This window comes from Anolis carolinensis, unplaced genomic scaffold, assembly GCF_035594765.1.
Source record: "Anolis carolinensis isolate JA03-04 unplaced genomic scaffold, rAnoCar3.1.pri scaffold_21, whole genome shotgun sequence".
In the NCBI taxonomy this organism is placed as follows: Eukaryota; Metazoa; Chordata; class Lepidosauria; order Squamata; family Dactyloidae; genus Anolis; species Anolis carolinensis.
This window is the reverse complement of record NW_026943831.1, coordinates 522554-546794: the sequence shown is the minus strand read 5'-3', so window position 1 is coordinate 546794 and position 24241 is coordinate 522554. Positions and strand designations below refer to the sequence as shown.

Genomic DNA, 24241 nt, shown 5'->3' with positions numbered 1-24241 from the left:
AAATACGCATGGTGATAATAGCACAACACTATTTAACAAAATTTGAAAGAAATTCTGTTCCTGGTTTGAAAGTATTATTTCCTGTTTAATTGTATGTTATTTACTTTGGAAGTAGTGTTCGTCGTTTTTGTGGCCATCACAATGTTATGTTGAATTGGTTGAAATAACAATAATAATATAATAATTTTATTTTTGTACCCCGCCACCATCTCCCCAGAGGGAAACTCCAGGATGAGATAGTCGTTGAAAAACTAGAGCCTATGGGCCCTCCAGGCGTTTTGGACTTCAACTCCCACCATTCCTTACAGCCTCAGGCCTCTTCCTTTTCCCCCTCAGTCGCTCCACCGAGGTCTAACAAAATGGAGTCCTGCGTCTGAACATGCTCAGTACAATTGCTTAAGCGGCTGAGTGGGAATAGGAAGAGGCCTGAGTCTGTGAGGAATGGTGGGAGTTAAAGTCCAAAATGCCTGGAGGGAGGGCTGAAGTTGGCCCAGGCCTGGGTTACATAGTATAATAATCTGTGCAGGCCCATGCAGCTGCCTCCCCGTCCCCTCTCAACATCCTATTGGTCTCCTCCACCTCGTGGACCGCTCTCTCCTGCGCCCTTTCCCTGTGCAAACACTTACTTGTGGATCCGTACTAACACTGACCGTCTCGCCTCTTCTGCCCCTTGCCTCCCTTGGCCCTTTCCTGCCTGTCTCTCTGTCCCTCTCTGTGTCTCTGCCTCCCCCTCCCCTTTCGATGGCAGCCCACCACCTCTCTCCGCAAGCGCTGAAGTGGCGGGAGTATCGCCGGCGGAACCCGCTGGGCCTGGGCCTGGACCGCGGCAGCAGCAGCGGCACTTCGGGGAGCGGTCTGGACGGGAAGCCGGTGCCGCCGGAGCCGGAGGGACGCCTCTCCCGGAGGAACCCCCTCTTTGAGCTCCCGGGGGCCCTGGGCGGGGGGCGGCCCTACGCCAGGCTCAACGGTGGGGGCCCCTGCGGTCTTATGGGATGGGAGGGGAGGATGAAGTTTTGGAAAGGCATGACTTTTTAGATTATAACCTTTTGGGAAAACGATGCCACAACCTTTTGGGAAATTGAAATCTCTATAACCTTTTCTCATTATGTTGCACCTCAGGTTAGCTTCACCTTGCTAAAGACACCAGGCTGCACACAGAACGTAGTCTTTTGTAGTTTATTAGGAAATAAGTAGAAAAATAGTTCATAAAAGGTAAAAGTTCAGTTCCAAAACATAGTTACAAAACAAGGCTGCAATCATCAAATCCATAGAAGTATAGGCATGAAACAAGATCCTTTCAAAGGAAGCCAAAGTCCCAGAAACGAGAATACATCCAGGCTACAAGGTAATACAGGAATGCAGACTTGATACAGGAAAGCAGACTTGGTTCTTGACTCAAGCTAAGAAGTTGATTTTGACAAAGATCTCTCTCTCAGCAGACTGTTTTAATAGCATAACATGAAGGCATTTCTTTGCCTTTTGACCTCCCTCTTATTTGCTATTCAGAGGCTTCTACGCACCCCCGAAATTCCAGCCAACTAGCGCGATCGAGCTCAGCGGCCTCATTGTCAAGGCCGTCAAGGCCACTGAGCTCATTGGTGTTATCAGAGCTACTCTCCCTTTCTGTTTCTCACACCTGAAAACCATCATCAGAAACAACCTCATTTCTTCCCATGCGAAAAACTCCCTGCTCTTCATCTCCCACAGCAGGAACACTCTGCACCTGAATCCCATAATTCCCATCAGAGTCATCTTGAAACTCATCCTGAATCTGATCCTGAATCTGAATCCCATCATAATGCACTTGCATCCCAGAATCCTCATCAGAGTCACACAAAGGCAAAGGCTGAGTCACAACGCATTACCATTTGGAAAAATCAGGAATCTCCCCGAGAAGAGTTAAAACTCGCTTGAGTCAATCTTCTCCTTAGTAAATGTCCACTAGTATTCATGCAAGGCAATTCGGTTGCTCAGCTGTTAGACTGATATACCTAGATAGCTCTTTTAACTGTTAAGGACAGGGGTCCCCAAACTAAGGCCCGGGGGCCGGATGCGGCCCTCCAAGGTCATTTACCTGGCCCCCACCCTCATTTATAATATAATATTTTATATCAGTTTTAATAATATAATATATTGTATATACATATGATATTGATAATAATATTATCATTTTATACAATATAATACTAATAATAATACCATATAATAATATTAATTATATGTTATATATTACATATAATATTACAGTACAGTGATATAGTTCAATATAGTAATATATAATGCTAATATTGTGCTATGCTAATAATATAATATATTGTATGTATATATAGCTGCTCTGAGTCCCCTTTGGGGTGAGAAGGGTGGGATATAAATGTAGTAAATAAATGTAGTAAATGAATAAATAAATAATTTTAGGCTTAGGCTCCCCCAGAGTCTGAAATGACTTGAAGGCACACAACAACAACAACAATCCTAATTAACCTATCTCATTGGCCAGAAGCAGGCCCACACTTCCTATTGAAATCCTGATAGGTTTATGTTGGTTAAAATTGTTTTGATTTTTAAATATTGTATTGTTCTTTCATTGTTATTGTTGTTGTTGTTTTGCAATACAAATAAGATACGTGCAGTGTGCATAGGAATTTGTTTGGGTTTTTTTTTCAAATGATAATTCGGCCCCTCAACAGTCTGAAGGATTGTGGACCGGCCCTCTGCTTTAAAAGTTTGGGGACCCCTGGTTAAGGACAAAGATATACCAATGCACACACACACACACACATAGCAGTTTCAGAAGTGTCCCTTTAAGTTGCCCAAAAACATCTACTCTTGGTTTAAATCATGCTCTCAAGAGACAAAAATAAGTAGACTTCTTTAAGGTAACATAGTTGGTTTACTCACAAACTTCATGTATCCAGCATACAGGTACTTTGCTTATCAGTCCAGTTACAGATGGAATTTGAAGTAGTTTTTCTGTGCAGGTAACACAGGGCATCTTTCTCATAATCTTAACAGTCCATAATCTAAAGCATCTCTCTGGTCTGAGTCTAATAGAATCTGTTCTCTAAAGCATACTGTCTATATGCTTGACTTCTATGCTGACTTCTAAACTGTAGTTAAAGGTAAAGCTTTTCCCTTGATATTAAGTCCAGTCGTGTCTGACTGGTGACCCTAACTGGTGCTCATCTCCATTTCTAAGCCGAAAAGACGGTATTGTCCGGAGACAACTCCAAGGTCATGTGGCCATTGGCATGACTGCATGGAGCACCGTTTTCTTCCCGCTGGAGCAGTACCTATTTATCTACTCACATCTGCATGTGTTTGAACTGCTAGGTTGGCAGAAGCTGGGGCTAACAGTGGGAGCTCACTCCGCTCCCCGGTTTCAAACCTGCGACCTTTCGGTCCGCAAGTTCAGCCGCTCAACGGTTTAACACGCTGCACCAAAACTGTACAGTTTCTAAAATGGATCCTGAGTCCTGAACAGGTCCAAGATCTGGTCACATGGTCTGCAGCCCCTCCCACAACATAGAGTTGAGGAAAATTGCATATCAGTATACCCATATACAACACAGTAGGCAATCTGAATTATATACATAACAACTAACTCGTGGAGGCTCAAAAATAAATAATAATAATAATAATAATAATAATAATAATCTTTATTTATACCCCGCCACCATCTCCCCACCGGGGACTCGGGGCGGCTTACATGGGGCCATGCCCAGAACAATACAATATAACAAAATATAATAGAACAACAAATCATAACACATTAAACAACAATAAAACAACAACAATAAAAGAAAATATACACTACATTAAACAAGATCAAAAGAGCCATAAAACCAAGGGCGGGCCACATGAACACATGAAAAAAGGTTGCTATTTCAACAGGAAGGGTCATAAATATGGTTTAAACATCAAAAAAGCATTTAAAAGTTTCTCTTATTTCGTTCACATTGAGATAGAGTCCACCACAGAGCAATACAATACAATTCAAGGCTGGGCTGTGGCGCAGGCTGGATAGCGGCCAGCTGCAACAAATAACTCTGACCAAGAGGTCATGAGTTCGAGGCCAGCCCGTTCCTGAGTCTGTCTCTGTCTCTGTTCTATGTTATGGCATTGAATGTTTGCCTTATATGTTTGCAATGTGATCCGCCCTGAGTCCCCTTCGGGGTGAGAAAGAAGGGCGGAATATAAATACTGTAAATAAATAAATAAATAAATACAGAGAAAGGAGATACAGTAGAGTCTCGCTTATCCAACACTCGCTTATCCAACGTTCTGGATTATCCAACGCATTTTTGTAGTCGATGTTTTCAAGATATCGTGATATTTTGGTGCTAAATTTGTAAATACAGTAATTACTACATAGCATTATTTCGTATTGAACTACTTTTTCTATCAAATTTGTTGTATAACTTGATGTTTTGGTGCTTAATTTGTAAAATCATGATCTAATTTGATGTTTAATAGGCTTTTCCTTAATCCCTCCTTATTATCCAACGTATTTGCTTATCCAACGTTCTGCCGGCCCGTTTATGTTGGATAAGTGAGACTCTACTGTAGATAGACAGGCTCTATGTAACTGCATTGGTTCCACAAACAAAGTGGACATTACATTTGCCTACATTACCATCTCTTCTTCCTTCTCCTGGAAGGCCAGATTGCATTCCCAGCAAACCTGCCATTCTTCCATCCCTTGGAGAAGGTGGCAGGTGGACCAGACTTCTCCAGTTTTAGATTAGCGAAGTGTCTCTTACGTGGCATAAATCTCTAGCTGATGTTCTAAATCAGGGGTCCCCAAACTAAGGCCTGGGGGCCGGATGTGGCCCTCCAAGGCCATTGACCTGGCCCCTGCCCTCAGTTTTAGATTGAGGCTCACCCAAAGTCTGAAATGACTTGAAGGCACACAACAATCCTACTTGACTATCTCATTGGCCAGAAGCAGGCCCACACTTCCCACTGAAATCCTGATAAGTTTACAGTATGTTGGTTAAAATCGTTTTTATTTTTAAATATTGTATTGTTCTTTCATTTACTAATATTGGAAATGAATAATATGGTAATCTATATATATAAAAGAGTGATGGCATCAGGGCAGCGGACAAAACAACAAAACTACAGGCCCCCCAACCTCGAAATTTGACAACACAACCCGTCATTCACGGCTCTAGGTTGATACAACAAAAAGAAAAGAAATATAAAGTCCTAATTACAGGGAGAGGAATAATAGTTTTTATCCAATTGCTGCCAGTTAGAAGGCTAAGCTCCACCCACTTGGTCTCCTAGCAACCTACTCAACCCAGGGGACAGGCAGTTAGGCCTCACTTAGGCATCTTCCACAGATTATCAGATTTTAACTGGATTGTATGGCAGTGTAGACTTAAGGCCCTTCCACACAGCTATATAACCCATTTAGAATCTTATATTATCTGCTTTGAACTGGATTATCTTGACTCCACACTGCCATATAATCCACTTCAGTGTGCATACTAAACATAAAGACAGCCATACAACAGACATTCAATACCACCACTACCTCAACAATTTCTCACCAACACCACCAGACAACGCCACAGCAACGCGTGGAAGGCACAGCTAGTAATATTATATATTGTGTACACATATAATATTGATAATAATATTATAATGCAATACAATATAATATTTATTTATTTATTTATTTATTACAGCATTTCTACCCCGCCCTTCTCACCCAATAGCGGACTCAGGGCTGCTAATAATAATACAATATAATAATATTGTATAATATAATAATATTAATTATATATTAAATATTAAATGTAATATTACTAATAATATTATGGTATAATGGTATAGTGCAATATAGTAATATATAATGCTATTTTTTTTTGCACTATAAATAAGTCATGAGCAGTGTGCACAGGAATTTGTTTGTATTTTTTTTTCCAAATGATAATTTGGCCCCTCAACAATCTGAGGGACCATGAATTGGCCCTCCACATAAAAAGTTTGAGGACCCCTGTTCTAAATTGTTGTAAATGAGCCAAGGACCAACTTGGGCTCTTCCTCCAGGTGTTTTGGACTTCAACTCCCACAATTCCTAACAGCCTACCGGCTGTTAGGAATTGTGGGAGTTGAAGTCCAAAACACCTGGAGGAAGAGCCCAAGTTTGCCCATAGCTGTTGTAAATGAATGACAGGTGTATTCTAGCTAAAACTTCCTAATTCCATCAGTTCTTGGGCAGATGTTGGCTCTTCTTCTTGACTGACAATTGGTTTCCCTCTTAATGAACCTTGTTTGAGTTCCTTACAAAGAGTCGTTGCCTCTGGTAATGTAAACATGTTATTTTCCACCAAGAGTTCCAACAGTTAATCATTTGTCTCTGGTCATCAATATCAGCAGTTCGGCAGCTTTTAATTGCAGTCCAGGAATTCTTTTATTTTTATAGTTTTCCAGGCTTCATTTCTTTGGATGGCATCTCTAGCCTCTATAGGTCCCAACTATATGCCTTTCATACAACTCCATTAAAGAAATATATCATGCTAGTTGTGCCCGGCCACGTGTTGCTGTGGCGAAGTATGGTGGTATGGGAAATAAAGTCTTGAGGAATTGGTGGTAGTTAAGGTCAAGGGTAAAGGTGCCGGCCTGTTTATGTCAGATAAGTGAGACTGTACTGTATATTTATAATCTTATATCATCTGCTTAGAACTGGATTATATGAGGCCCTTTCTTCACAGCTGGATAAAATGCACACTGAAGTGGATTATATGTAAGTGTGGAGTCATGATAATCCAGTTCAAAGCAGATAATATAAGATTCTAAATGGGTTATATAGCTGAGTCTGCACTGCCATATAATCCAGTGCAAATTAGATAATCTGTGGAAGAGGCCTAAGTGAGGCCTAACTCTGCCTGTTCCCTGGGCTGAGTCGGTTGCTAGGAGACCAAGTGGGCGGAGCTTAGCTTTCTAACTGGCAGCAATTGGATAAAAACAATTATTCCCCTCTCTCTAATTAGGATTTTATTTTTCTTTTCTTTTTGTTGTATCAACCTAGAGCCATGGATAATGGGTTGTGTTGTCAAATTTCGAGGTTGGGGGGCCTGTAGTTTTGTTGTTTTGTCCGCTGCCTGATGCCATCACTCTTTTATATATATAGATGTTATTCATCACAGTAGGTTCCTTTTGGGGGGTGGGATCTGCATGGGGCTTGCGCAAGAGACCGGGTCTGGATCATGCGTCAGTGTTGTGTAGTGTCCGCTTTCGCACGTGGCGTGAATCTGTTGACCAAACCAAAAGGTCAGTGTTGCGCCACCAGGCCAAGGTCCCACATTGGTGACCGTATGCCCTCCTGAAGGTGCATGCCTGGTCATCTGCATGGCCTGGAGTAATACAGCTTTACAACACATATTATATAAAGACACTAGCTGTGCCAGGCCACGCGTTGCTGTGGCGTATGGGAATTCTTTGTTAGGTAGGTGGAATAACAGTGAATAGCTTTGTAGCCTGAAAGCCTGGCCATTTTCTTATGTGAATCCTTGTTTGGTGAGGTGGAATAGAAAAGAATAGGTTTGCTGCTTGGAAGGTTAGGTAGTTGCCTTTTCGGGGAATTTTTTTGGGGTGGTAGAATTGTAATGAATAGCCTCGGTGATTCAAAGCCTGGGTGCTTGCTACCTAGGGGAAATCTTTGGTTGGTCAGCTTCAGAGTTGTATCACTGTTTCAAAGCCTGGTCGCCTTTTAGGAAGGTTAATCTTTTATTGGTCTTGTTGAATTGCACTGAATATCCTTGCAGCTCCAATGTCTGGCTATATTTATTATTTTGTATTTTATATATATATATATTACAAAATATAGAAAACATGGCAATAAGAATAAGAATAGTAGAAGTTCCCGCCCACGGTCCCTGTCCCGAAAAATACTTTGAGTTCTGCGCGCATGCGTACATTGCCTGTTGTGGGTTTTGGCCTTTTTTTGGTGTTGTGATTGTGTTTTTTGTGTGATTGTGTTGTATCTTACTGGAGGCAGGGATGATGGATTGTGTTGCCAATTTTAGAGTTTGGGGGGTGTTGAGTTTTGTTGTTTTGTGAGCCGCCATGATGCCAAAAGCCTTTTATATATATAGATATTCCTATCAGTCTGGACTGGTAAGCAATGGGATATTAATTGTAGCACCTTGGAGAATAAGGGAAGAAGTTTGTAGCATATGTTTTTGCAGAGTCGGCTACATTAGATACATAGTTAATGAATGCTTATGCCACAAACTCCTTTCCGTCAGTCTCAAACGTGCAACAGTATCCCAGTGTGTACATTATAACACTGTATTCGAAACATATATTACATGTGGGATGTTTAGGGCTGACCAAATGTTCTTGCATTCAGTCCCTCTATGACAGGCATGGGCCAACTTCGGCCCTCCCTCCAGGTGTTTTGGACTCCAACTCCCACAATTCCTAACAGCCTACCGGCTGTTAGGAATTGTGGGAGTTGGAGTCCAAAACACCTGGAGGGAGGGCCGAAGTTGGCCCATGCCTGCTCTGTGAGGCCCAGCTTGTCCCCGTTGCTGAAGGCGCCCTTTAACCTGCCCGCCTTTCTGCTTGACCCTTTGCAGGACACTCCGTGAAGCAGCTGCAGCTCAACTACTCCGACTTCTTCCCAGACTATTTCTCTTTGGCCGAAAAGCCCCCGGCCGAGTTCTGCCTCTCGCCGGATGGAAATACTGAGTCCATCTCCATCGATCTGCTGCAGAAGAAGGGTAAGTAGTTAGGGTCCAGGGTTTGTCCCAAGGCTGTGTTGATTGTGTTGTTCAGACTGTTGAAATTCAACCCCAAACTGCCCAAGTCTTTGGTCCTCAATGAGGAGTAGTTGGGATGTATCTACTGTATATACTCGAAGATGAGCCGAGTTTTTCAGCCCTTTTTTTTTAAATCTGAAAAAGCCTCCCTCGGCTTATAATGGGGTCAAGGTGAAGGCCAGGAAACAGAACCTGGAGACCATGGCTTGCAATATATGATCTATTTCTCTCTTATCCTCCCTTATCAGTGTGTTTTCCAAAGCCTCCCTCGCTCTTAACCAAGGAAATGTTTTGAAAAGGGAAAGACGCCCTTGCAAGTCAGGAAGAAGAAATACATATATTAACTAGCTGTGCCTGGCCACGCGTTGCTGTGGCAAAGTCTGGTGGTATGGGAAATAAAGTATTGAGGAATTGGTGGTAGTTAAGGTCAAGGGTCAAGGTTTTCCCCTGACATTAAGTCCATTATATAGCTGTGTGGAAGGGCCTTGAGTCTACACTGCCATCTAATCCAGTTAAAATCAGATAATTTGTATTTTATAGGCAGTGTGGAAGAGGCCTAAGTGAGGCCTAACTCTGCATGTCCCCTGGGCTGAGTGGGTTGCTAGGAGACCAAGTGGGCGGAGCTTAGCCTTCTAACTGGCAGCAATTGGATAAAAACAATTATTCCTCTCCCTCTAATTAGGACTTTATTTTTCTTTTCTTTTTGTTGTATGAATGTAGAGGCATGAATGAGGGGTTTTGCTGCCAAGTTTAGTGTTTCTGGGATGTGTAGTTTTGTTGTTTTGTCCTAGGCCAAAATTTCATTACCCTTTTATATATATAGATCAATAATAATAATAATAATAATAATAATAATAATAATAATAATAATAATTTTATTTATATCCCTCCACCATCTCCTCTGGAGGGGACTAGGGCGGCTCAGAGAAATATCAGATACAAAACAATAACAACATATAATACATCAATAAACAATAACATGCACCAGTTATAATATTTAAACATTGACCAGAAGAATGAAACATACATACTAAAAACATAGAATTAAAAACAGTGAGGTTGCAATGATGGATTAGCAAAGTGCACATTATAAATTGCAAATTCAGAGACATTGATCTTATAAAAGTTTTCTCCTGAAATATTTGTTTAACTCTTCTATAGATATATAGGCATTAACCCCCTGCATGCATTTGCAATCCCTATGTACTTATATATCTCTGTCTATCTATCTATCTATCTATCTATCTATCTATCTATCTATCTATCTACATTAATTTTATATATGTTTGCAGGTCTTTGCAAATCCTATATACATATAGATCCATGTACCTGTATATCTGTATCTATATATATATACATTATTTAACCTACTGATGCCTCGATTAATGTAATTTTATTGGTATCTATTTTTATTTTGAAATTTACCAGTAGCTACTTCATTTCCCACCCTCGGCTTATACTCGGGTCAATAAGTTATCCCAGTTTTTTGTGGTAAAATTAGGTGCCTCGGCTTATATTCGGTTCAGCTTATACTCAAGTATATACGGTATTTCTTCTCTCTGTTTGTGCTCTCATTCTGATTGGTTATGTAGAATGAAGACTTTGCAAGGTGCATGTCTTTGGCTTCTGCTTTTCTTTCTTGGTGTGTGCTATGTGTGTTGAGAGATGTCGTGCTTGGACATTTTCCCCTCACTTTTGAACCCTATAAGAGATGGGGTTAGCTAGAGTATCTTGTACTCAGTACTTTACTATTACGAAAGGGATTTATTATTTTTGTAAATAAACCTTTTGTGATTTTAAAGACAGGACTCTTCATCTTCGCCTCCTCAGCTCTAAATTCTTTACAACCACATGGCACTTCACACTCTGCTTTCTGTGAGCAGAATGCTCAACTATGAGCAAAATGGATTTTTTTTTTGTTGCATATTTTGGATGTTCTTCTGTTTTGGGTAGTTTGTCCTAACTCCCACAGAAAATCCTAACGCAGACTACATGACAAATGGAGCTCATCCTGCCAAAACACCAGAAACAGATGGAATGGAAGAATAGATTTTTCGGTTGCTTCAAAGATATTGTTGCGGGTGTTCACAGGAATGATTTCTTTACCATATTCCTGGACAGCAGTGGAATCTGTTGGTTCTGATGCCATCAAAGCAGGGAATTCATCCCAGGTTTTACTTAATGTTTTCTAAAGGAGTGATCCTTTCTAAGGGCATAAGTGTGGGCCATGTTCCCTCTCTTCCTTTTTCTCCTTCCCTCTCTTTTTCTCTCTCTGTGCCACACTTTCTCTTTCTCTTCTTTTCCGGGGAGCGTTGAGGGGCCACCGGCCTCCTTTGCCCTGGAAGAACGGATGGGTTTCCCCCTGGGAAAGGTGGTGGGGCCCCCGTGGGCCCTTAGCGGGGGCCACGTCTTGCTGGGAAATAAATAGAATTTATCTTCCTCTATGAGCCCACAAGAACCTTAAGATCTTCTGGAGAGGCCCTGCTCTCAGTCCCACCCGCCTCACAGGCACGGCGGGTGGGGACGAGAGACGGGGCCTTCTCGGTGGTGGCTCCCCGGCTGTGGAACACCCTCCCCAGTGACATCCGGCAGGCCCCATCCCTTTTGGGGTTCAGAAAAAAACTGAAGACCTGGCTATGTATGCAGGCATTTGAAGAATAAGCACGTGTTGGCTTCGACGCGGTCTGAATTACGGCTCTGGTGGAGGAATGGCATAAGCACTTTGCATTGTTTTAAACTTTGTATATTGCATTTTATGACTATTTTAATTGTTTTAACATTTTAGTTCATTGTATAACAGTGTAACGGCATCAATTGCCACTTGTGAGCCGCCCTGAGTCCCTTCGGGTGAGAAGGACGGGGTATAAATGATTGAAATAAATCAATCAATAAATAAATAGAATTGGGAGGAAGAGCAAAGAGGTTCTCTGCCCGTCTGTGCCAGGCTCCTTGTGTCTTTCCAGGCCTCGTCAAGGCGGTCAACATGGCGGTGGATCTGATCGTGGCTCATTTTGGGACCAGCCGGGACCCCGGAGTGAAGGTGAGACCAGTACTGAAATCCCTCCCCCCAAATGAGACCTTCCGTTTTCCTCTCTGCTTGGCCAGTTTGTTTATTTGGCTGATTTCTTCAAGGCACTCCTCGTCCTCAATGGGGAATGGGCATTCTTGTGGGGAGGGGCCACCCCTCTGTTCTCCCTCCAACCCGTATCCAGCAGTGGTCTACTGGGACAAACTGGTGGCTCTTTGATCCCTTCCACCAGCCATGATGGTTGGGGCTTCAGATGTGAGAGAAGAGCTGATTTACTGTATGTTTTGTATTAATGTTAGTTGTATGTGATTTGTATAATTTATTATCAATTAATAAGAACAACAACAATAATGATAATAAAGAAGAGTGCAGAGATGCGGGTGGTGCCTTGCCTCTCCAGGACATCTGATCTCTGAAGAATTGGAGATCCTTGCAGTGGGTTTGGCTCTTGTTCTCAGTCAGAGGGATCATAGAATCATAGAAAATTTGGAAGAGACCCCTAAAGGCCATCTAGTCCAACCCCCTTCTGCATTCATGCAGGAAAAGCACCATCAAAGCCCCCCTACCAGATGGCCGTTCACCCTCTGTTTAAAAGCCTCCAAAGAAGGAGCTTCCACGACACTCCAACAAGCAATATATTGACATGGTCTGAACTTAGGTTTATGTGCAATGGTTCCTTGGAAAAGTGGTTCTAAGTAACTATATGTTTTAGCTGACTAATGTATTTTATGTATTTTATGTGTTGTATTTTATGAATAGTTGTTAATGGTTTTAAATGTGTTGCTGTTTTATTGATCTGTTTGGCATTGAATTTTCGCCAGTTGTTGTAAGCCGCCCTGAGTCCCCTCGGGTGAGAAGGTAGAAATGTTGTAAATAATAAATAAATAATAATAATTCTTGGCATGAGGAGGGCCAAACTTGAGCACAGCCCAGTGGACGCAGAGGAGGATTTTGTGTTCAGTAGGATAAGCCTAAGGTTGCTGTTGCCCGTTTTTGGTCTAAAACTATTTAGTTGCTTGTGATTTCCTTTTTTTCATTATTTTAAAATGTATTTGTCATGCAATGCTTTTGACACGAAATAAATAAAGCCTAAGGTCTCCAGATCTGCTCTGATCGTAGAAGCTGAGAAGAGTCAGGGCTGGAGGGGAGATCGCCACGACTGAATCTCAGAGGAAGGGACTGCCAAAACCACCCACCTGAGAATTCTTTTAGGGAAATCTATAGGGTCTCCATAAATGACTTGAAGGCACATCCACAAGATCTCGCCTTGGTCCCTTTCCCTGGAGTCCTGCATTGTAGAACTCCAGCACACAGGGCCTGGGAGTTCTATGGCGGGTTCTGGGGGATTCTGGGAGTAGCAGTCGGAAAAGAGGATCCTTCCCCAGGCCCAGAAGGATCCCAGGTGCTGCAGGCTCGCTTTCAGGGAAAGGCTATGGGAAAACCACCTCTGAATATTTCTGGGCTAAGACAACACTATGAAATGAGTGAGTTAGGGCCTTGCCATGCGTGAGTTGGGGCCTTTTACCCTAGCACATAAGACCTGGCTCTTTACTAGAGCTTTTAATCTATGTTAATTTTATCAATATTTGTATGTATGTATTTTTATCCTTTACAATTTTATCTTGTAAATCGCCTAGAGCAGGGGTCCTCAAACTTTTTAAGCCGAGGGCCGGTCCACAATCCTTCAGATTGTTGAGGGGCCGGATTATCATTTGAAAATAAAATACAAACAAATTCCGATGCACACTGCACATGTCTTATTTGTATTGCAAAAACAACAACAATAACAACAACAATAACAACAACAACAACAACGAAAGAACAATACAATATTTAAAAATAAAAACAATTTTAACCAACATACATTTATCATGATTTCAATGGGAAGTGTGGGCCTGCTTCTGGCCAAAGAGATAGTCAAGTTAATTAGGGTTGTTGTTGTTGTTGTTGTTGTTGTTGTGTGCCTTCAAGTCATTTCAGACTTTGGGCGAGCCTAAGTCTAAAATGTATTTATTTATTTATTTATTTACTTCATTTATTTACTACAATTGTATCACACCCTTCTCACCCCAAAGGGGACTCAGAGTGGCTTACAAATTATATGTACATACAATATATTATATTATTAGCATAGCACAATATTAGCATTATATATTACTATATTGAACTATGCCACTATACTGTAATATTATTAGTAATATTATATGTAATATAGAATATATAATTAATATTATTATATGGTATTAGTGTTATATTGTATTACATTATAATATTATCAATATTATATGTATATACAATATATTCTATTATAAAATTGAGGGCGGGGGCCAGGTAAATGACTTTGGAGGGCCGCATCCGGCCCCCGGGCCTTAGTTTGGGGACCCCTGGCCTAGAGCATCGTGGATGGAGGGCGATTAATAAGTAATTAAATGATGATGATGATGATGATGATGATGATGAAATGAGCGCTGCTGGGACAGGTGATGGGCCACACTTGCACAGCTGGATGAGCTTTTTGGCTCCTGGCCCATCTGGGGCCCCTCCTTGCAGGTCACTCTGCTTTCCCTCTGTCCGCACTCCGGACAGGCCCACACCTTCCAGGGAGGATTGGCACCTGTCACGGCCAGTGAGTCCCCCCTTCCTCTTCATTCCTGGAAAGACCGCCGGCAGAGCAGCCTGACCTGGCCTTTTGGCTTAAAGGGGGGGGGGGGGAGAGATGTTGAGTCTTGTTTATTTATAGTAATCCCAGGGATTTACGGCCCTCGATGCCAACAAACACCGTCTGAGCCGCCCTTAACCCTTTGGGCCCGGCTCCTGCCTTCAGCCTGAGAGTCTGGGCACAGCCTTGCCCTGTGGAGTCCTATCCTTGTTATTTGGTTGAGGAAATGTTAAAATAGACATCCCAACTGGCCTTGCAGCAGCTCAAGGGGATATAGGCAGCCAGGGAGAAGCCTCAACCACCTTGAGATGCAGGGTGGCTGTGGCTGTTGTTGTTGTTGTGTGCTGGCAAGTAATTTCCAATTTATGGGAACCCACAGGGGCCGGGCTGTGGCGCAGCTGGCTAGTAACCAGCTGCTATAAATCACTACTGACCGAGAGGTCATGAGTTCGAAGCCCGGGTCGGGTTAAGCCTCCGACCATTAAAAAAAAACAATAGCCCCGGCTTGCTGTTGACCTATGCAGCCCCGAAAGACAATTGCATCTGTCAAGTAGGGAAAATTTAGGGACGCTTTATGCGGGAGGCTAATTTAACTAATTTACAACACCATAAAACTGCCAGCAAAACACGAGGAATGGAATGAGGAAGAACAGCCACCAGTGGACGGTGAAGCAACAGCTCCCCCTGTGGCCGGAATCGTGAAGCTGGAAAGATGTTAAAATGCCTCTGTGTCTGTCTAAAACTGAATGTTGTTTGTCTGTTGGCATTGACTGTTTGCCATATATGTGTTCATTGTAATCCGCCCTGAGTCCCCTTCGGGGTGAGAAAGAAGGGCGGGATATAAATACTGTAAATAAATAAAACCCTAAGGTGACCCTATTGCAGGGTTTTCTTGGCAAAACCCTTGTTCAGAGCAGCTTGGCCCTTGCCTCCCTCTGAGGCTGAGAGAGTGTGACTTACCCAGGGTCATCACATGGTTTACTGTCTATCTATTAGGCATGTGCGATCCAGGAAAAAAAATGGTTGCTTTGAAAGCATTTGCTTCGTTTCTAAAGTCATTTCCGAATTTTGAAGCAAAAAGTTCAAAACTTTCCGAAACTTCCGAATCTTCACACTATCTGCTTTGAACTGGATTATCTATACTGGCATATGATCCAGTTCAAAGCAGATAATCTGCATTTTATAGATGTAGAAGGGGCCAAATAAGCAAGGAGATGAAAATACACCAGATTATTTTGCATATGTTTCTGTTGGATTGGCTGAGAAAAGTGCCACGTTAGACAGATCTGCATCATGGGTTTTATAGTTGACCAGAGTCAGATTAAAGTGAACACGCGGACACACGCAGCCAGACCTTTCTCCCTTTTGTAGAGATGTTCAATGTGTTGTCGAAGGCTTTCAAGGCCAGCATCACAGGGTTGTTGTGTGTTTTCTGGGCTGCCTGGCCATGTTCCAGAAACATTCTCTCCTGACGTTTCACCCACGTCTATGGCAGGCATCTTCACAACCTCTGAGGATGCCTGCCATAGATGTGTGTGAAACGTCAGGAGAGAATGCTTCTGGAACGTGGCCCGGCAGCCCGGAAAACACACAACAACCCTTTCTCCCTTTCCTTTCTTCACTTCTTCCTCCCAGCTTTGTCCTTCAGTTCCGTGCCTCTCTGTTTTTCTCTGTTCCTAAACAATCCTGTTTTCCAAAACAAATTTCCTGCGCTTCCCCTTCTCATCTCTTCTTCCAGGTCATTCTGATCTCTTTCTTCGCCTCCCACACACATTGTTTTGCCTGCGCCTGGCATCGGATATCTTTTCCCAGTTCCTTTGCTGTTTTCACTCTGTCCTCTCTCCTTTTTAACCCATTCTCAGAACTTCCTTCCTATAAAAGCCACGCTTCCAAAACCTTGGTCTCTTCACTGTGGCCCTTTCTCTTCCGCTTCTGCCTTCCAGGCCAAGCTGGGCAACAGCTCCGTCAGCCCCAACGTGGGCCACCTGATCCTGAAGTACCTGTGCCCGGCCATCCGGGAGGTCCTGAGCGACGGGCTCAAGGCCTACGTGCTGGACGTCATCATCGGCCAGAGGAGGAACGTCCCCTGGAGCGTGGTGGAGGCCTCCACTCAGCTGGGTAGGTGGTCAAGGGGTCAGGGGGTCAAGGGGGGTCTGGTCCGGCCATTGGGTGCCCCAGGCCTCACTCACGGAAGGGGGGCGTTGCCCCATGGAGGCCGGAGGGGGTCCCAGCTCTTGCTGCTGGTCAGAGCAGGTCATCTTAATAATAATAATAATAATAATAATAATAATAATAATAAATAATAAATAAATAATGAATAAATTATTATTATTATTATTAAACTTTATTTGTACCCCGCTAGCATCTCCTGAAGGACTCGATGCGGCTTACAAAGGCCAAGGCCTCAACACACAATGTAACAATACAAAACAAAAGGCAAATTAAAAACAATTAAAACAGTATAAACAACAAGCAATAAACAATACGCTAAAACACAATAAAACTGGGCCGGGCCAGAGTAATGGGTACAAGATTAAAAGTGCTGATGTGACAGGTGATATATAAGGCTTCTAGGGCAAGTGCAGGGTGCGATATGCAATCTTAGTTCTAATAAAGTGCTTATGGGACTTGGTGTTGGAGATTGCCTATTAATCTGGGAAGGCACATTGGAACAGCCAGGTCTGTAAATAAATACAGTAGAGTCTCACTTATCCAACTTTTGCTTACCCAACATTCTGTATTATCCAACGCAGTCTGCCTTTTAGTAGTCAATGTTTTTGTAGTCAATGTTTTCAATACAGTGCAATGTTTTGGTGCTAAATTCGTAAATACAGTAATTGCTACATAAAATGACCATGTATTGAACTGCTTTTTCTGTTGATTAGTTGTAAAACATGATGTTTTGGTGCTTAATTTGTAAAATCATAACCTAATTTGACGTTTAGTAGACTTTCCCTTAATCCCTCCTTATTATCCAACATTTTCGCTTATCCAACGTTCTGCCGGCCCATTCATGTTGGATAAGTGAGACTCTGGGAGCCTCCGGTGGCTCAGTGTGTTAAAGCGCTGAGCTGCTGAACTTGAAGACTGAAAGGTCGCAGGTTCAAATCCCGGGAGCAGGGTGAGCGCCCGCTGTTAGCTCCAGCTTCTGCCAACCTAGCAGTTCGAAAACATGCAAACGTGAGTAGATCAATAGGTACTGCTCTGGCTGGAAGGTAACAGTGCTCCATGCAGTCATGCCAGTAGCCACATGACCTTGGAGGTGTCTACGGACAACGCTGGCTCTTTGGCTTAGAAATGGAGATAAGCCCCAACCCCCAGAGTCGGACACGACTGTACTTTATGTCAGGGGAAAACCTTTACCTTTACCTTTTAAGTGAGACTCTACTGTAGATAGACATTATTCCACGGGCATATAAACACTCAATTTGCTTCACTGCCAACAGAACCTTTAAGGACGACATTATCCACAAGTGCAGGTGAAACATCAGGAGAGAATGCTGCTGGAGCATGGCCATACAGCCCGGAAAACTCACAGCAACCCACCCTTTTTATTGCCTAAGTGTCCCACCATACATTTCTTCCCGTTGAGATTCATGCAGGGATTTTATCCTGTGACCGTTCCCCAATGTCTCGGCCCCTTGACCCACGGCCGGCCCTTGGGGTCCCCAGAGATGCAGCCCCTCCTCTGGGGATCCTCGCCTGAGCCCCTCCCTCCTCTTCCCGCAGGCCCCTCCACCAAGGTCCTGCACGGCCTCTACAGCAAGGTCAGCCAGTACCCGGAGCTCACCAGCCACACCATGCGCTTCAACGCCTTCATTTTCGGGCTCCTCAAGTAAGTGGCAGGGTCCGGGGGGCAAGGGGTGGGCACCTGACCCCACAGGAAGGGGGCTGCTCCGTGGTGTTGACCCTCTTCCCCTGCTCTCCTTCCTCTCTCACAGCATCCGGTCCCTGGAGTTCTGGTTCAACCACCTCTACAACCATGAAGGTGAGTAAGCGGAGCACCTGTGGGTCTGGGGCACCTTCACCTTGCCTCTGGGCCTATAGAGCCCCCATGGATTCTGTGGGGCTTTCTTGGGCAAGGAATCCTCAGGGGTGGCTTTGCCAGTTCCTTCTCCTTTTGGGAGTTGAAGTCCAAGACACCTGGAGGAGGGCCACAGTTGGCCCATGCCTGCTTTGGGCCAAGAGCCCTCCCAGACCGCCTTTGGCCAGTGGTGCCCCCAGGCACTGAGCCTTCCCTTCCTCTCGCTCTCCCTAGACGTGCTGCAGGCGCACTACCAGCCGGTGGGCTTCCTGGCGCTGTCGCAGGGGGTCTGCCAGGGCCTCTTTGAGGAGCTTCTCCTGCTGCTCCAGCCGCTCTCGCTGCTGCCCTTCGACCTGGACCTGCTCTTCGAGCACCACCGTCTGCAGATGGGCCGGGAGCAGCGGCAGAAGAAGGAGCTGCTCCGCATCCGGCAGGACCTCCTGCTCTCGGCCCACTCCACCCTCCAGCTCATGCGCACCCCCGGCCAGAGCGGGGGCCCCAACGAGGAGGACGGGGAGGAGGAGGAGGAGGAAGACCCCCGGCAGAGGAGGAGCAGGAGCAGCGGCAGCGGCAGCAGCGTGTTGGGGTGGGGGCCCAAGAAGACCCCCAAAATGGAAGACGAGGAGGAGGAGGCGGCCCCTGTGCAGCGGGTCAAGGGGGTGGGCGCTCCGTCCAGAGGGAAACCAGAGGAGGAAGTGGCCAGGAGGCAGTGGCCGGAGGGGCCCAAGAGGGACAAGCAGGCCAGCTGGTGGTTCCAGCTCATGCAGAGCTCACAGGTCTACATCGAGGGCCCGTCGGAGGGGCCCCGCGCCATCCGCTACGAGCGGAAGGCAAAGAAGCCGGGGCCCACAACCAAGAAGATGCCTCCGCCCCGGGAAGGAGTGGTGGAGGGGGCCGAGGCCTGCCCCATCGCGGCGGAGGTGCCCCTCAAGGACAGGCCCTCCCTGGGGCCGACGACAGGGGCCCCCCAAAAGCCGTACCCCCCGGAGAAGGAGAAGGACCCCCACCGCCGCCCCTCCTGGATGGGCAGCCCCCCGGAGTCCATCCTGACGGAGCTGAAGCACAGCAAGGCCAAGGAGGACGAGGCCCCCCAGAAAACGGGGAGCCCCCCGAAAGAGAGCGGCCCCGGAGCACCTCTGGCCAACCAGCCCAAGTGGGGGTGTCTCTTTGGGTCCCGGAAGGCCCCCAAGGACCCCAAGCAGCCCCCAAACAGGTGAGCCTGGGAAATGGTCTCTTAGGTGATAATAGGGGCGATTGGAGATGGTGAGGGTGGAGGGGAGTGGCCTTTTCCCAAGTCCAGTCTGGCCAGAAGGCCCTCCGTGAAGGTCAGCTGGAGATGCTGATGATGATGAAAAGGTTGTGAGGACAGATGGAGTTTTTCAAAGAGGAAAATGGTGGGATTTTATAACAGGATTCTGTCTGTGAAAAGGGGCCAGAGTGGGAAATAGCTTTTGAGCCGAGGTGGCTGGCATCAGACGATAAGGAGATGATCCTTTGTCCTAGTTGTTCCTTACCAATGCAAGATAAGGAACTGCAAGAGAGTGAATTTTCTCATGAGAGGGAGATTTCCCCTTAGAACACCTGCTGTTAATCGTAGGAGTTTGAAGCTCAGTTTTAGGGAGGAGGGAGCAAAGTTCCAGAGGTCAAACCAAATTTGTCAGAAAACCTTAAAACGTCAGAGCAGATGCCAACAGCATGATTCCATGCCATGATTGCATGCCCTGTGGTCCTTAAATGAAAAGAGTGTTTTCATGAGAGTCAGATCAGGCAACATCGCCTGACAGTGAGGAGCTCGAGCCTTGTTTCCCCTTCATGTCCTAGTTCTTGAAAGTTAGGATGCATGGTATAACAAGTTTTTATAGTCTGGTTTTTGGATTCATGTTTAAGTCTTGGTCCTTGTTTTTCTGGATTTACTCTCATGTTGGATTTTGAGATTTCTTTACCTTGTTTTATGAAACAGCTTTGAACTGTTTGGATTGTTTTTCTATTGCCAGTTTGGTCTGGCTTATTGCTTATGTGACTATTTTTCCTCTTTATCTCTTGGATTTTGCCTTTCCTAATTCCTAGGGTGATTTTTTCCCCTTTTACATGTGTTTTTAATCATTGAACTTTTTCACTATTCCTTTTGGTTCCCTGGTTGGTGTTGAGGGCAAGGGGAACTCTGGCTGGGATGCAACACTCCTCCCCCGGCCGGCTCTCCCTGACCCCCCCCCCTCTCGTTGCAGGCTCCCCTCCGGCTGGCTGAGCCTGGACCGCTCCATCTTCCAGCTGGTGGCCCAGACGGTGGGCGCTGCCAGTGGCGCCTGGAGAGAAGCCCACCCGGACCCCGAGAGGCTGGTCCCGGACCTGCCCCCCTTGCGCCCCAAGCACCGGACCCCGCTCCCGCTGATGCCGATGGAGAGAAGCAAGGCCCAGGAGGGGCCCTGGTGAGTGGCTCGGGTGGCCCGCTTTGAGGGGTGGGCAACCCATGGGGGCCACAGGGGCAAAGACCCCGCCTGCCTGAGCATTTCCGCCTTTCGAGAAACACTAGTATCTCTATTTCAATCAAACACTAGAAGTGAGGAGATAAAATTCAATAGATTTATTTTGTCCACTTTTGGTGGCAGTTCAAGATGGAGAAGATATGGGCAAACCTTGGCCCTCAAGATGTTTTGGACTCCAAATCCCACCATTCCTAACAGCCTCAGGCCTGTTCCCATTCGATATCCTTTATATATAGACAAGACAGACAATTGTACATAGATAGAGGTATATATAGGCTTTTCCCATCTTTGGCATCTTGGATGCTTGTGCTCAGTACTGGCCAGGGTGGGGTGCTCCCTGCCTCCCCACTTTTAAGCAGTACCTATTTATCTACTCAAGGAGCCCCGGTGGCGAAGTGTGTTAAAGCACTGAGCTGCTGAACTTGCAGACCGAAAGGTCCCAGGTTCAAATCCTGGGAGCAGAGTGAGCGCCCGCTGTTAGCTCCAGCTTCTGCCAACTTAGCATTTCGAAAACATGCCTATGTGAGTAGATCAATAGGTCCGGTGGGAAGATAACGGCGCTCTATGCAGTCATGCCGGCCACATGACCTTGGAGGTGTCTACGGACAACGCCGGCTCTTCGGCTTAGAAATGGAGATGAGCACCAACCCCCAGAGTCAGACATAACTGGACTTAATGTCAGGGGAAACCTTTACCTATTTATCTACTCACATTTTGCTTTCAAACCACTGGGTGGGCGGAAGCTGGGCTAAAGGCCAGGAGCTCACCCTGACCCAGGCTTCAAACTGTCAGTCTTTTGCTTGACAGCATTTACTGCAGCTGGTGGTTTAACCAGCTGTGCTAATAAACTTTCCCCATGTTTTGATGATAGAACCAATTAGGAAATGGCATTTATAACCCAGGAACAAAGATCGTGTGACATAGTCCATCCCAACTCTGTCATTCTATTAATTCTGTTCCATCCCCTGTGCCCCCCCCCCCCCCTGCAGCCAGGTGAAGGCCCTGTGCCACCACATTGCCACGGAGGCCGGGCAGCTGAGCTTCCAGAAGGGAGACCTCCTCCGCGTCCTGGGCAAAGCCGATGCCGACTGGCTGCGCTGTGGACGGGGGGCCGAGAGCGGCCTGGTGCCCGTCATGTACGTCACCCACGCCGAGGACCAGGACTACTGACCCGCTGACCGGCCGGCTGACTGAGCGATGGACCGACAGCCCTGTTGCTGCCGCCGCTGCCGCCGCCGCCTCCTCTGCCTCCCAGAGAAGCACAGAACCACGAGCCAAGGCCGGGCGGGCGGTGGATGGAGCGCTGGCTGGTGGAGTCCCCTTCCTCTTGGACCCTCCTTGCAAAGGAGACTGAATGGTTGTCCTGTTCGCCCCGTTCTCCCGGTGGTCCTGTGGCAAAGGGCACCCCAGATGCATGCTCTCGTCCTTGTCCTCCTCGTCCTCCTCTTCTGCGGCCTTTCTCTCTTCTTCTCTTGACGGCCACCTCCAACTCCTGAGGATGCTGCCGGGGTGCAGTGGCTCCCCTCCTTGCCTCAGTGGTGGCCCAGTGATGCCAGACTACAACACCCAGCATGCACTGCTCTCCTTCCATCTCCAAGTATCAGTGGGAGGGAACCATAGGACATCCAAGGAGCATGTGTTGCCGTTGACGCCTTCCTTCAGCCCCTGTTGCGTCCTGTGTGACTGCTGGCCGTGGGACCCCATGCAGGACGGCACTAGCCGTGGGACCCTGCCCCTCCCAGTCCTAATGGGAGGCGTGGATTTGGGGGAAGGGGCTCCTCCTGTGTGTGTTTGTGTGTCGTGTTTAGCTAGAGGCTCTGAGCCGCTCTGTGTTAGAAGTAGTCAGTCTGGGAATTGGGGGGCCGGGGCAGCAGAGAGGCCTTGTCGCAGGCTCATTGCCCCCCAAAAGCCTCCCCTTGGGGTCCAGGAGGGGGGCACAATAGCACAAAAGCAGAAGGGACCCAAAAGTCAGGGCTTTTTTTTAATCGTGTCACAAGCGACTTGAGCACATCCTGCATGTCGCTTTGGGTGTGAGAGAATTGGTTGTCAACAGAGACGTTGCTCGGTGGACATTGCCTGGATGTGTTACCATCCTGCTGAGAGGCTTCTCTCATGTTTCCACAAGCTAGAGCTGACAGATGGGAGCTCACCCCGTCACACGGATTCGAACCACCAACCCCAACCTTCTGGTCGGAAGTTTAGCCAGCACAAGGATTTAACCTGTTGCGCCACTGTGGCTCCTATCAAAGTGAGGTGGGATGGGACTGGATAGGAATGGAGGGAGGGGGACCCGGTCCAAAGGGAAGGGCAGTGCACTGCACCCAAATTGCATGGCCTGAAGGGATGCCGGTGGGGAGGGGATCCGGGACTTGGGACCCTTCGCTCTCTCGGCCAAGCCAACACTCAGTGTTCCTCGACAGTCCTGGTCAGTATTCCGGGCCTGAAGCGGTTGGGGAGGGGGGGGGTCTTTGGCCTTGATCTACCACTCTCTCCCGCCCACCCGCCCGACATGCGGTGTGTCAGTGAGGACGATGGGGATGGCGGTGCCAAGCGTGTTCTTGCGTGTACAGAACCGGAATCAGGAGGACGGCCCTCTGGTGGAGAAGGCGCCGCATTGACTTTGTAATTCTGGCGCGAGGACCAGGTGTTTCGCCTTTATTTATTTCTTTATTTATGATGCATACTAATTAATAAAAAAGGTGCTGATGAAGGAGGAATTCCCTCGGGCGCCGCTGTGAGGGGTTTGGGGAGGGGGCTTCGTCTTGCAACCGCTTCACTATTTGACTTCGAATCCTAGAGCTGGAAGAGACCTGGTGGGCCACCCAGTCCAACCCCATTTGGCCAAGAAGCAGGATTGCCCCATTCAAAGCACCCCAACAGATGGCCATCCAGCCTCTGCTTCAAAGCCTCCAAAGAAGGAGCCTGCACCACACTCCGGGGCAGAGAGTTCCACTGCTGAACAGCTCTCACCGTCAGGAAGTATTGAATGTTTACACATGGTATTTATTTATTTTTATTTATTTACAGTATTTATATTCCACCCTTCTTTCTCACCCCGAAGGGGACTCAGGGCGGATCACATTACACATATAAGGCAAACATTCAATGCCTTAACATAGAACAAAGACAAGGACAAACACGGGGCTCCGAGTGGGCCTCGAACTCATGACCTCTTGGTCAGAGTGATTTGTTGCACTGGCTGCAGCTGGTTGCTCAACAGCCTGCGCCACAGCCCAGGCCTTTCTAAACATTCAATACCAACAAGGAGCATAC

General features: G+C 46.3%; 1 protein-coding gene across 4 annotated transcripts in view; it reads left to right on the top strand.

Moving 5' to 3' along the window:
- The window catches only part of rusc2 (RUN and SH3 domain containing 2), a 91182-nt gene extending 67504 nt beyond the window's left edge, over window positions 1–23678 (top strand). For 3 of the 4 annotated variants that reach the window (XM_062966507.1, XM_062966506.1, XM_062966505.1), the window contains exons 4-12: window positions 749–967; window positions 8592–8735; window positions 11738–11814; window positions 16405–16579; window positions 18191–18296; window positions 18403–18449; window positions 18720–19698; window positions 20711–20911; window positions 21958–23678. In XM_062966507.1, the coding sequence (XP_062822577.1) occupies window positions 749–967; window positions 8592–8735; window positions 11738–11814; window positions 16405–16579; window positions 18191–18296; window positions 18403–18449; window positions 18720–19698; window positions 20711–20911; window positions 21958–22138 (2129 nt within the window). In that variant the 3' untranslated portion in view covers window positions 22139–23678. The remainder of the gene's footprint in view (window positions 1–748; window positions 968–8591; window positions 8736–11737; window positions 11815–16404; window positions 16580–18190; window positions 18297–18402; window positions 18450–18719; window positions 19699–20710; window positions 20912–21957) is intronic. The other variant, XM_062966508.1, reaches the window with a different exon arrangement.
- Window positions 23679–24241: the final 563 nt, after the last annotated feature.